This window comes from Cyprinus carpio, chromosome A10 (assembly GCF_018340385.1).
Source record: "Cyprinus carpio isolate SPL01 chromosome A10, ASM1834038v1, whole genome shotgun sequence".
Taxonomy (NCBI): Eukaryota; Metazoa; Chordata; class Actinopteri; order Cypriniformes; family Cyprinidae; genus Cyprinus; species Cyprinus carpio.
In genome coordinates, this window is record NC_056581.1 from 10602804 (window position 1) to 10616980 (window position 14177).

At 38.5% G+C, this 14177-nt stretch overlaps 1 protein-coding gene across 1 annotated transcript in view; it reads right to left on the reverse strand.

Annotated features, from left to right (window-relative positions):
• Positions 1 to 561: 561 nt before the first annotated feature.
• The window catches only part of LOC109107146 (mediator of RNA polymerase II transcription subunit 13-like), a 72406-nt gene continuing 58790 nt past the window's right edge, over positions 562 to 14177 (reverse strand). Inside the window, exons 17-30 of the mRNA XM_042765161.1 lie at positions 12284 to 12451; positions 11881 to 12104; positions 10409 to 10598; positions 9896 to 10307; positions 9519 to 9738; positions 8558 to 8749; positions 7591 to 7814; positions 7120 to 7262; positions 6679 to 6837; positions 5709 to 5894; positions 5425 to 5579; positions 4732 to 4896; positions 1789 to 1889; positions 562 to 1689 (exon numbers count right to left, since the gene is read on the reverse strand). Coding sequence (XP_042621095.1) covers positions 1557 to 1689; positions 1789 to 1889; positions 4732 to 4896; positions 5425 to 5579; positions 5709 to 5894; positions 6679 to 6837; positions 7120 to 7262; positions 7591 to 7814; positions 8558 to 8749; positions 9519 to 9738; positions 9896 to 10307; positions 10409 to 10598; positions 11881 to 12104; positions 12284 to 12451 — 2672 coding nt within the window. The 3' untranslated portion in view covers positions 562 to 1556. The remainder of the gene's footprint in view (positions 1690 to 1788; positions 1890 to 4731; positions 4897 to 5424; positions 5580 to 5708; positions 5895 to 6678; positions 6838 to 7119; positions 7263 to 7590; positions 7815 to 8557; positions 8750 to 9518; positions 9739 to 9895; positions 10308 to 10408; positions 10599 to 11880; positions 12105 to 12283; positions 12452 to 14177) is intronic.

Consider the following 14177-nt stretch of genomic DNA (forward strand, 5'->3'; position numbering starts at 1 on the left):
GATTATCAGTATTTCCTAAAAATATGAATGCTTCCCTTGAAATACTATAGTTCTGTCTGTAGTTGATTTTCTTAAGGGTAAACTCTGACCTTGAAGTGCTGGAGCCTATAGCTCTACATGCTGTACATCACACACTTGCATCTGTGGGAGGTAAGAGAATTCCGCAGGGTCTTTGAAAATCAGCATACAGTTTATTCTGAACAGAGTAAGATACAGGAAATAGATCTTTCTCTGTGCACAAACACTGCATTTCCAACAGGCACCCAGATACGGTTGAGTTGAAAAGTCCATTTACACCACACAGTTTTTTGTCACACTCAAAGAAAAGTGATTTTGGTCTAAAAGTGTCCATTGTCACTCAGAAATGGTGCAAACAGGACAGGAGAGCCAATCAGGGAGGGCGAGGTGAAGTGAAATGGATGAACTTCTAAAAGAGGGGCTAGAAGTATATTATAGGTCTTTGTTATCTTCATCAGAGCTGCAAGTCTCCGTCACTACAATCAGATTTCAGATTTCACATCACAGTCCCTCCCCCCAAAAAACACAAGCACAGGAAAAACATGATGTTGACTCTTTATTCCTAAAACAGAAGCAGTGCCACCCAAGGCTGGTGCGGCATTCATATATAATTATTTATATATTGCAGTTTTTCATTTTTGTGTCTAAATGTGTGGTATAAAATACAATATACGACAATGTACCTCTTTATTTATTTTTAAACACAGTGAACTTCATTGCTGTACAAGTCCCGTGCAGCTAAAGCTTAGCTGTAATTGTGTCCACACGCAAAGGCGTGGACAGAAACCCCCATCTGGTCTCCTCTGTACATCGTGACAATACAAATAATCTGTCTCCCTTACAAAAAATAATACTCTAAAAGCAACCTACAGCAACTTTATTTTATTCATCTTTTTAGTGGGTTTTTTGTTGTCTTGTTTTTGTAATTAAGACGATTACATTTATTTTTGACCAATTGCTTTAAAGCAGGAAGGCGATACAAACCTTCCAGAACTTTCATATATAAAAGAGGTTAAGAAATCAGACAAATTATACATTTAAAAACTTACAATAAATAAGACAGATGCAGGCATTTCATTTGGATATATTCCCATCCAAAAGAAACCAAGAATTCATTCTCTTATTTCATAGAGCATCAAAGTCCTTTTCCATCAGATTCTATACAGATTACTTCTCCATACACACTGATTATAGAACTGGCCAAATCCATGCTAACCGAGGATGTAGAACACCACCAGTCAGCACTTCCGTCTTCCTTCTTTGGCCTCCACACTGCTGAAAACTCATCCAAGGCCTCCATTTCTCCTCTCTTTCTCTTTGAGAGAGTGTTATAAACACCAGACACCTGATTCTGCTCCACAGTGCTGGGTCTCAGGTGTAGTGACGGCCTACCCAGATCATCTCCGCTGTAACTCACGTACATATAAAGTCCAGCACTGTAGTCATCTGTTGGGTTGTTTTCAGATCCACCTTTTCTTCATTCTCCTCTCCTTTTCGTTCCCTGATAAGTATCTGCTCTCAGTTCTGCTCTGTGAGTGTTACAACATGGTCATAATGAAGTTGTACATTTGATTGAGCACCACAAAATGGATGGGCAGGCAAGAGCGGCGGTCCTGGGTCGCAGGGTCACAGGTCAGCCAGGAAAGGGCGTTGTACTGCTCCAACACAAATCTTTGAAGGGAAAACATTATGGAATATTCAGTATTCACTATCATTAAATTAAATTACATCACTAGAAGATGGCTTCTCGGACACTTAGAGGAACATTACCTGAGAACATCAGAGGTCTGATTGGAGTCCAGAGGGTGAGAGTGTTTGCTGTGCAAAAGTTCATCCGATTGCACTGAAGACACATGGAGGTGTAGAGAGGCCTGGGAGTTGGGAAAGAGAGAGGCAAGAAGAAATTTTTAGTCGACAGAATCCATTAATCTACGCCCACCCAAAACAAGCTACAAAGCTGAGCATTTCCTCAAATTGTCAGGGCCTGTTATGAATTAAATTGACAAGCCCATGAACGGGTAAACACGAGACGCCAGAAACATTCATATCCATTTAGTTTCCTTTATTAGGGAACGGTTTGCTGCAGACTTTTTAATTGTGTACAAGTCGACAAGTCAGCAATAAACAAACAGCTGCTTATCAAATCAAATGATTTGCCTTCATAACAACACATTATGTGAGCTCAATTCCCTCCAAATATTTCAGTCTGTTTTCTCTCCTGCTCTTTCTTACACACACCAACAGCAGTCTGGCCCAATCCCTGCGTACTGAATTATTAAAAATCCCCCATTGCAGGATTCTCTATAAATGCTGCATGAGGAGGAAACAAAAGGTCATGTGACTTGGACAAAGCACGACAGGTATATAGGTGCAGTCACACCTATGCACGATGTGCTGCTTTCTGAAGAAAATTACATTCTGAACAACATTTTGTTGGCTCTGCACATAGTCCAATACCAGTTAAAAATGCCAATTTTGCACATTTATAGTAGGGATGCACCGAAATGAAAATTCTTGGCCGAAGCCAGAACCGAACAAAATGAAACACTGGGCCAAAGGCCAAATACCATAGACGTTTTCTCTCCATGTATTTTGCATATTTTTTCACAGTTGCATAAATTAAATAGCCAAAATTTGCTTTTTACTGTTTTGTCTTGCTTTTCAAAGTAAAAAATCAATTACAAAACAACAATTTAAAAATATTTAACACTAAACATTTTTAACATTCTAGCAGACATTATACCAACAAAGCACAATTTAACTTAAAGTTAATAAGTTGGTAAAATAATATTTTTTGGCCATCAGACCCCCTTCTTAAATCATGTATTTTTTTTTTTTTAACTGTACAATTAAAAGCAGCCTTGCAGAGAAGAGACTTATTTTAAAACATTAGGAAATATTACAGATCCTAATTTGAACACTATTTGTGAATGTTATAATAAATGTATTAACTAGTGGTCGACCGATATATCGCCAAGGCAATATATTGGCCGATATTTGGCATTTTGCAAATGTGTTCGTGGCGGGACATTTATTTTGACTGTTCACCGTACTTTTATTTTGACGGCGCTGAGAGCGGCAGCGCCTGAGCACACAGTGCTCACATTCTCCCTCTTGTTTACTGTCGTTGTTAACAGTTCTGTCTAAATGGATAGAAGTCTGGCTAATAATCAGATAGAATCGTTAAACAAAGGAATTAATGTATACAAGAAGTATTATAACGATTGTTTTTAAATGATCAGTAATAGGCAAACATTATAATACGTTCTCTATTGCCGTCATCATTAAGCACATACGCATTTATATCATTTAAACAAATCTTTGAATGACTAATGAACATTTGCAAACTTAGTCGAATCCAGCTGTGATATCTTATGAAGTGTGCATTTTTATCCAGCATGATCGTGTGTTCTCTGTGTGACGGTCGGTCTGTGTGAATTGAATGCTTCAAACTTTAAACTCATGATTTCAAACTATGCTGCGCTTTATGCATTTGCCCAATGTCATATTAATATCACTATCATCATTATTTAAAATTATATTTAACCTGGCTTTTTTTTTGAAAAATATGATTCCCAATGCACATAACACACCCTGTTGGTTACAGTGTTTACTTCCTTTTTAATGATATTTTTATTAAATATTAATTTATTTGTGAAAAACACTTTGTCATCTAAAGTATAAGTATGTTTATTGTACACATTTTTTAATCAATTGTCAAATTATTTAAAATTTCTTAAATATTACATTTTTTTTATTATATCGCCCTCCTGTTTTCCAAGATATCGGCATCGGCTGTCAAAATACCAATATCAGTCGACCACTAATATTAACAGAGCTGTTGTAATGATTAGTATCATTATTATTGTCTTTTTTATTTTACAGAACAACAGTAAAATTGCAATACTAACATTTATGAATGTTGATAGAGTTCTTGCTTTTTCTCAACTTTTATTTTGGTAGAAACACGCAGGAAGACTTCAGTGCTTCTTTTTGTTGACAACAGCAGATTTCTAAATGAGTCTCATTACGAATACGTCGTATATATCGCATTATCACATGCCTTGTAAAAATTCATAAAAATGTGACTGAGCAACTGACGAGCAAGACTGTTTCAGCACAGACCTTCCTAGCGCTTTGGACTTTGAAACATGGTTAACAAGCAGATAGTGCCGCGAGCTCATGCAGTGCTGTCAGAATACATGCAATGCGTGCGTGTTTTAGAAAACAGTGGAAAACTACAACATACTCACTAATTCACAAATTCCAATTATCGATTTCAATCATCATACAGTAACCAGAAACAATCAACTCTTCCTCTTCTCATCGAAGACATGCGCTAAAGTACTAAACTCGTCTCTCGCTGTCGGTGCTTGTAATGATTTTTGCTTCTTTCTTTGACAGTTTGAAATGCTTCCACACTGCTGACAAGTGTGCTACATTATAAAGAGTGCACGCCTCTCACTCTTTGCTGGTTTCTATTTGATCGGGTCAAATCATTGTTCGGTACAATTTATTCCGTCTTTTCGCTTATTCTAATAATAATAGCTTATTGCTATTTCCGGCCGAATAATTTCGGTTGCCGATCATTCGGTGCATCCATAATTTACAGTATTCCTTGGGGATGAATCAAGTTTTTCTAAGGGAATGTGAAGCAATAATGTACAAATCTCAAGTAAAACAAATTTTGTATTGTGAGCAAGGAGCAATTACCTTTAAGAAAAGGGGACACTGGTTCTGTGCCTGAGGACACGCAGACCAAAACCAGTCAGGCAGTGGACCTGCTTTAGCTGTGGACACAAAATAGCCCAGAGCTAATGGCTGCTGGAGGATATTAGGAGCTTCTTCATGAGGCTCCATGCGGTCTGTACTTTGACCCTGAAAAAGAAGAAAAGATATGAAGATGAGCTCCAAAAATATAAAAACGAAAGGGAAAAAAAGGGATTTTTTTTTTTTTTTAGAATAAAAAAAAACACAAAACAACACAAAAAAAAAACCAAACACAAAAATACAGCAGTTAAAAATTAAAAAATAAACAAGAAAAATAAATTTAAATTGACATGATGAAAAAATCTCAAATCTTTTCTGGTAAAATCTTACTAAACAAGTCCCTGAGTGAGCGTACTTCATAAAAATTTTTCTACTTGCATTAAAACTGGGATAGTCCAATAAAATGTTTAATGCAGTCATGCATAGTCTGCAAGGCCTTTGCCTTTAAGCAAAAAGCCATGGGTCAATTTTTAGATTAAATATCCCTTTAAAACCTTAAACAGATTTGTCTTTTATTATAACAACTCATTTTAACTCACAGGTATGCTAATCAAAGTTCATGCCATTTCCCTTTACAAGGTCTTGCGAGAAAACAAGCTGATTATTTGTTCCTTATTAGTGGTGATTCTCAGCTACCTTGCTCCCATCTCCTCCGTGGTGGTACTGGGATCCAGGTGAGTGGACGGGTGACGTGGTGGGTGAGGCAGGGAGGATATTTATGATGTCAGGATCAACCAGGTCATTCTCCTGCTCCAGAAGGTCAAAGATGCCTCCCATTGGATCTGATCCATCTGGAGATGAAGCAAGGATTCAGTATAATTTATTTGTATTGACAAGCAACTGATTTATATGGCAAAATCTCCAAGTAGGGCAAAAACAAATAGACTTGGGAAAAAAAAAAAAGAAGTGTTGCTTCTCACCATTGCCAGGGTTAAAGGCAATGTCAATGTTCTCGTGTGGGTAGTTGGAGCTGTTGACTTGTACAAAAGCAGAGGTGGGAAACACCAGGATGTGTGTGCAAGACGTGTCCTGCGGGGTGCTCAGCTGGGACGTCTGCATGTTCAGAGTTGTACTGCGACCAAACACTGAACCTGTTGACACAGAATCTGGACAAAGGAAAGAGACAGAAAAGATTAAAATGACAGACTTAAAAGATTGAAAATTACATCAAGAGAAACAAGGACTCGTGTATGGAAGTACAAGCTATTATCAGCTGTTATTTTCATTAGTGAATCAGGTTTGACTGAAATTGAAAATCGCTTCTAAAAAGTTCAATCCAATATGAACTATATGTTTTTTTCCTTGCATAGGCATCCTAATATGGAAAGAAAATAAAAAAATCTGTCACTCTCTAAGCTCTGAGTGATGGGCAAAATCCATCAGATATAATACATCTTGATACTATGACAGAATGAAAAGCTTTTGTCAAATAAAGTCATCGATTTTCAGTATCATCACACCAGCACAGGAATCAATAGGAGTGCAGAAAAGTGTTTTATGAGATCGAGACACACACAGGAGTGTATATCAGATAGGGACAGGAGACACACTGAGGCTATCATTCACATCCAAAGCAAGAGATACGCAACTACAGCAGTGTCAGGTTACATTTTAAAGGTAAAGTGTGTTTTTTTTTATGTTTAATTATCCTATTCCAGTCCGGTTTAATATACATTTTTATAATGAGTTTGAACAATGGCAGAAGTGGGGAGTTTTCAGAAAACCTGTTTGAAATAGAGTCTTTATTTTTACAATTCCCTTTTGTGCCACAAATAGAGCAGAAACTAACTAACTATGCACACTAATTACAGCTAATGCATCAAACTAGCCATAAAAATAAGGATGACAACATGCACACCATACGGAGAGTAACAGGAAGCGTGATTCTACCTGGCATGATGACAAATGAGCCCTGGGGTTCCATGGCAACCAGGCAGGCGCTAAGGATGCTGGGAGTGTCAGCTGCTGAGATTCCGCACAGCTTACAGTTCTCCTTCAGCCTCCGAGACACTGACTGCAGATTCCGTCTGCTCAGTAAAATACTCCAGTCTGAGAGAGGGAAAAAATAAATCAAAAATTCATTCCCATGTGCAAAAAATTTCAGTGTGTCCGCTGGATGTGCATTCCAGGACACTGATAGGTCAGTTGAAGAAGTATTCCACTTAATGAATTTACTTAATTTTCCTTAATTTTAACTCAATAATTATAAATAACATTTAAGTAGCAATCATTTTATAAAAGCAATAATCAACTTGTGTCAAAGCTCTATTGTGAATATTGTCAAGGTTAAAGGTCTAAAAAAAAAAAAAAAAAACATTTAGATGGCATTACCTCGCAACTCTCCATGCCCTATTCGTCCAAGCCGGCCAATCACCACTCTCCATGGCAATGATGTCATCTGAACCAAACCCAGACACCAATCCCAGAGCTTATGTAGGCCCAGCTTCCGGGCAGATCCCTTTTTCCTTCTTGCTCTGAGATGACAAAAACAGAAAACATTTAAAACCTCTATTCACAAAAGCTTCAATTTTTTTTTTTTTTTTTAAATGTCCTTAATTAAATTATAAACTAGATAAATGTGTAAATTTGTTACACTTAAAAGGTACATCATGAAGATGAAAGTAAAAGTGTTACAAAGGTGTCAGGTCTTTCACTTGTCATGGCTATGGTGGTGATAATGGAACCAGATATTACAATTTTCTGAAGTGTTGAGTGAATAATTAATTCTACATAATTTATGCACCACCTGCATGTCACACAATGCTACTAAGTGGCTACTAAGAGGACTTTTTTCTAGTTCACCTGTTGGGTACGTCTATACTGATGATGCAGGTTTCCAGCAGCTCTCCGTACAGGTCCGTACAGGTAGCCAACAGCCATCTTTGATCATGTGACAGGCAGTAGCCCACAAACAGAACGTTATACTTCTGAGACGCCTCTCCGAAAGTCTCACCCAGCTCCGTTTGCTTGTCTTTTGTTGGGGCCAGGATGAAGGGAGGCGTGTACAATCGCAGACACTCCGGTCTCTGTAGTAAGAAAGTCATATGTCAAATGGAAAATAGTGACAGAACTTAACAGCAAATATCAGGACAAGAGGACAAAAGTGAAGGGCTAAGGTCGAATCATCAACCTCAGACTAATGGTGGCCATACCTGGGCATGTCAACATAACCTTTTCCTCTCTTATGAAATCAATAATCCCCACAGAGTAGTCACATCTCTTTTGTGAGTTAGTAAGGAAGTGGGGTGGGAGAAACAGTGCTAGTGAGCATAGCAAGAAAATTGGATTCTACAAATAGCTCTGTGAAGAAAGGAGAGCAAGTTGAGCTTTCGGACTCCTCTGCCAAAACATGCAAGCCGGATCCCATTAGGGAGGTCTCACAGAGCTGCCCAAGCGGATAATGGAAAGAGAACTGTTGGGTTGTGCGAGTCCCCTTTGGTTTTGTTCCAGGACAGGGAGGTCAGTGTAACAGTCTCCACACGTCACTGAGTTCTCATACAGCACTGAGAGCCGTTAAAGAGCCTGAATGGGCTGCCAGGGCGGGAGCTCTATGGAGGAGGTCAGAAGCATGGGCTCTGAAAGCCTCAAATATTGGTGTGCATTTTGACACTGTTGGCACTAGGGACTGGCACTTTAAAATGGCAGAGCTTCAGCAATGCTAATGTATATTATTATTTTTAATACTTAAGATACTTTGGAAACTGAACTATCCATTTCTATACAACAAAAAAGGCAACTGCTTCAAACAATCTGCTGAACCCTCACTCACATCTGGGTTCCTGAGAGAGGTTTCGAGGGCGAGGCCGGGGCCGAAACCCGTCAGTGATTTCACATTGGTGGAGTTTGGAAGAGGTCTTTTGCATTGGGTGAACACGGAGAAGGCCAGAGACTTGAGGTGCTGGGCGTAGAGGTACCTCTCTTCACTCCTCACAGGCTGGAGCAAGTACTGACAGGGGACAATCTAAAACACGAAGTACACAGTTGTAAAACAGTGATTTGTTTCACTATTGTCTTTACATCATATCTGCTATTCTTTCATATAGGTGTCTATTTGAACCCAGAGGAAATGAAGTCCCACTAGATCAGTGGTTCTCAACCTTTTTAAGTTCTAGGCCCCCACTGTTCACAACAATATTCGCCCAACACTCCTAGTTTCTATATATAAGTTTTAAGAGCTAAATGTTTTCCAGGGTTCTCACTCATTAACCAATGAATCTACCTGTCTTTTCCAGTTGTTCATAATTTACTGGATAAGAATGATCTTTTTTTTTTTTTTTTTTTTTTTACTTGCAATTCACAACCAAATAAAATTTGTAAGCATGACATAACTACAAAATCATATATTCATTATAAAAGTACCCATGGAATTTTTAATATGTAATTAATGACTTAAGGATTAATAATTAATGACATCACTTTTCAAGGTCTAGAAATAACACTTTTAAAATTAGGGTTTGTCATATAGCCAGGTTAAAGAGAATGGGAACCTTGGATCTTCAAAGAAAAAAAAAAAGTGTTTTTTTCTTTTTTAGCAGATTTTAATGCTTGTTTTGTCTTATTTCAAATAATTTTAAGTCATCTTGGGGCCCCCTAGTTAAGAACCACTGCACTAGACTTTTTGCTGCATTGGCTTCCATTCACATGTATGTGAACATCAACCTGAAATGTTAAACTGACTTTTAAAGATGTGTCCACTGTAAAGGATGTCATGTATCAACTGTTGTACCAACCTGTACAAACACAGAGTTGCGGATGTGAGCTGGAAGGGCCTGCAGCATCTCCAGGTAGCAGCGAAGGAGTCCCAGAGTCCACATGCTAGATTGTGATGCCCCTGGCTCCGCCTCCTCATATGAGAAGGGGTCCACAATATAAATCATAATGGCAGGTGGGTAGGTGATGGCATGGGAATCTCCGTCTGTAGGAACTCCAACCTTTTCTCTCCCCATAGTGCTGATGAAAGAGGGGAAAGAAAGGGTCTTTAATGTGCTTTTAACCCAAACCTGATGAGGCAGAGTATTTTAACAGTTTTACACGTTACATCATATTTTGACACAACTTAAATTTATACATAATTAAGACAGGAAAAGGCAACAAATACATTGTGTACCTCTCTGGTGGTTCAGATGGCCCCTGAGTCTGGCTGTTGTCGGCTGAATTGTCTCCAGAGAGGCTTGAGTTCTGGGTGACAGCCTGCTGGCCCAGAGCCCCAGACTGGGAGCTGTTACCTTGGACTCCAATGCCTCCAAAGGGAGGGAACGAGCTGGGCTTGGCAGACTGGATGCTGCTGCCCTGAGGGCCTGAGGAGGAGGGGGTATTATTGGTGTTGCCTGGCAGGCCTGAGCCACTGTTGCTGGCTGCACTGTTGTTGTTGAGGGCGGAGCCTCCAGAGGCCATTGAGGTTTGGGAGTTGGATAAGGTGGAGCCTGAGGATTGCAAGGAAGATGACTGTGTGGAGGAAGGGACAGGGGTTGGCTGACTGAAGAGAGTGCTGTCCAATGGCTGTGTAGCGAGGTATGGTGCTGAAGAAACAGGGAACAAGATGAAGATTGGTGAGACAAATACTCTTTGATATATTTCCATGTCAGCAGGGATAACTGAGAAAGAGAGACATGGGTCTTACCGAGGTCATGTCTGCAGACTTGGGCAAACAGCTTGAGCTTGGCAAACGCATCACTGCTGCCACCAGCTGCTTTTAGGAACCAATCACTGACTGGCTGCTCTGAGAGCTTATTGGCAGCAGCTCCACCCACCCTAACAATACCATCAGCATGCACTTTGGAGATTGGTCGATGCTGACCAAGCTTACACGACTGTTGAGCAGAAACAGAAAAAGACCAATCAGAAAGCAGCACAGCGAAGCCAGGGAATGCTAAAAAAGTGCAGCAGACATAAAATCATGAACTAGGGATGCACTGATAGGATTTTTTGGGGCCGATACCGATACCGATTTTAACAATCACTTATTGGCCAATTCTGATACCGATATTTGTCACTTCCTCTTTTATTTGAAATTTTGCCATCAAAATAGATAATATTTTGATCATGTTTTAAATCAGCAAAGTTCAAAAACACCTGCATTAAATTACACTAGCAGTTTTATTGCTGCATCATCAAAAAATTTCTAATGAACATGGATTGGATCCATTTAACATCCAGCAGGCCTACATAACTACAACAGAACAAAGATACATATTAAATAAACAATGCTTTTTAGGTAGGCTTAACAGCTTTCAGGTACAGAAATAAAGTAAACAAATGTAAAAAACAAAAAAAATTACACTTCACTGTATAAATTAAATACATATTAATCCTTCTTTATTGTAACAGACTTTATTATGATGAATCTTCTAATTTGTTTTTGTATACATTTTAATATTTTTTGTAAGTTAAAATATGTATGAGCTCTCTTTTACTAAGGCGGGACTCTTAATTTGACGGGGTTTCTAGTCTACGGAGCTATATGGGTAATGAAAGCACGCAGTTCTATGAATTTTACGTTTTTTAAGCACCCCCCGAAAAGGCATGAGATCTGTATATATTTGTTTACTTTTAGTTGTAATAAGTGTTTTGTGTAATTCTGCCTTTTTCCTTATATAGCCGATATGCCGATGGTTGTAAATTGAGGAAAAATCGGCCGATATATATCGGTGGCCGATACATCTGTGCATCCCTATCATGAACTATCAATTTTGGTACATATATGGGGAAAAAAAAAGTGCACAATATATATAAATAGTATTAAATACATACAATATATATACACACATACACCTTATTTTTAACTTGAATCTTCAAGGCTTCCAGTGTCAACCATTTCCAGTTATTTTTGGCTGTAGAACAACAGTCAGCTATGCTGCTTGACGTTGGTATTTGTTTTCATATTTTTAATTTATTGTTGTAATCATGAGCACAATGGTATGTTGCAAAAATATTTTACTGTTTGCTGCATTCTTCTAGTTATTTACCCATATTGGCTAATGAATCGAAAGTCTCGCCCATTCACAGGAAATAGCTTTCTTCTGTGTTGAAAAGTCAGGTGGACCGTGTGAGACAAAATTCCTTTTGGAAAACTAAAGATTGACAAATCTTCACCTCGTAGACCGCTGTCAACTCTCTGAAGAAGCTCTTGGCTCCAGAGAGGAGAGCATCGCTGTCCGGGCAGAGGACCAGATATCCCACATCTCTCTGGGAGCCAAAGGGATCCAGCAGTAGCTTCTCCCAGTACGGCAGGCCGAAGGGAGACAGCACAACAAAGTCATACTCATACCCAACCAAGAAGGTAGGAATGGGCAGCGGCTCCGGAGACTCATCAGTGCCTAGAGAAGAGCAAATAAGTAAACTGAGTGAAAGTTAGAATGAGACGAGAGTGGTATCGAGGTAGCCCCTGACATCAATTTCAAAGTCCACTAACGATCTTGTCAATAAGTAATTTTGATCATTTCTACTCCAAAAACCATTATGGCCTTTTTGCTCAACAACTGCCCTTGCTGCTCACCATAAGTCCCTCTTCCAGCCATCTTGTGAAACTGCTGCCATGTGAGAGGCCCCTGAACTCCCCATGAGCGAACAGTCCTCTTCTTCTGAATGGCATCCTGAAGAACAGGCTGAAGAGAGAGGAGAACTCTCAACACATCCTGAGAGCACAGCCCACTCACATCCACTGCTATAGAGACAGAGAGAGAAAAAGAGGGCGTTTAATACATACATTCAAATTCATCAATATTCAAGATTTATTACCATATATAATAGAGGTCGACCGATTAATCAGCACCTATAGTCCATTGCTGGAACTATCGGCAAAAATACATGCCAGGTTGTGTCCTTTGCTAGAGTGGCTGAGAAGGGTCTGCTGTCATTATACGAGAACAGTCTCTAGAGGCAAAATAATTGACGCCTCATGCTGTTTGTTTTGACACGTGAGACTGTACGCTGCACAGAGCGGGATACTTAAGACTTGAAACAGACACATGAAATGGTGTGTATACAGTACACTATAGTGCATGTTTTCATATCATTACTAAGTCATTTGTTGACTAGATGCTGCATTAGTGGAGAAAGAACAGCAGTAGTTTGCTGTCCAGGCTGAGAGGGTGCTAACATTAGCAGCACCTCAAGCAGGTTAAAACATGTGACCAACCCACATGCAAGTACTTAATGTCATGATTGTTACCATCTATTTCCATTAGTTTATATCCAGCTGGTCATTTTAATGCATTTGTTACCCTGAGAAATAGCATAGTTAAAGCTAGTGATGTGAGAAAGCACACTGATATGAATACAGTTGAAAGTAATCCTGTCGCGCCACAGAGCGCCACTCACATAGCTTTACATTAAATAACATATTCGTGTTTGTAAAGTTTAAAGCTTTACATTAAATAAAATATTTACATAAATCATTGTTAATGTATGTAACCTAGGCTGTGTATTGTGCATTTTTTCAGTGAAAAGGTTCTCTTTCTGTGGCTCTAATAAAGTCTGTATGCTTCATATAGAGAGCTACAGCTTGCACTTTTATTTTATTTTTTTCAAACAGTGCTCTTTTGCCCATTTGGTGATCAAATAAACATTTCGGGCCACTGCTTGAATTGAATGCAACTCAATCTGGTGTGTGAGATACCTGTGATTGTCCATACGAAGCAGTGCTAAACATTTTGTCCATGTGTGCAACTGCCATATTTTGTTATTTTGACTAGATAATTATCTTAGTGTTCTAAAATATAAGCAAATAAAGTGTTAGAGTATGCATAAAATATCCCTTTGTGTTTTACTTATACATTAACAATACTGTTAACATTAGTTAATGAACTATGAACTTTCTAATCAATATATCAATATTTAATATCAGTATTTTTATTCACTTACAATGTATGGTTTAGTACTTTTTTTCATTCAAAATCCATTTGAAAAACTATCGGTTGATTAATCGGTATCGGCCAGTGTGATCCAACCTAGCTATCGGTATCTGCAAAATCCACATTGGTCGACCTCTAATATATAAACATAAGCAGAACACAGATTATGCAACAAAACAAATCTTTTTCCAAAAACACCAAAAGCAAAGTTTTAATTTAGGCAAAAAACAAAGCTTAAAATAAAGTAAATAATATATAAATCTAGGTAACTGAACCTATGCTGTTCAGGGTGTTGTGTTCACAGGTAACTGTAAAACGAAGGACTGAGAACAATTAATTGCTCACAGTAAGACCAGGAATGTGTATTCAAATTAAGTATGGTCAACTTTAACCTCAAGTTATCATGGCTAACTTCTTTTGTAAATATGAATGTCTTCCTTCTTTTATGATCATATCTGTGGTAATTAAAGCACCAGCTTAATGAGGAGTATTGATTTTTATTGTAAATAGAAATGAAGTGTGAACAAATGGCGAACA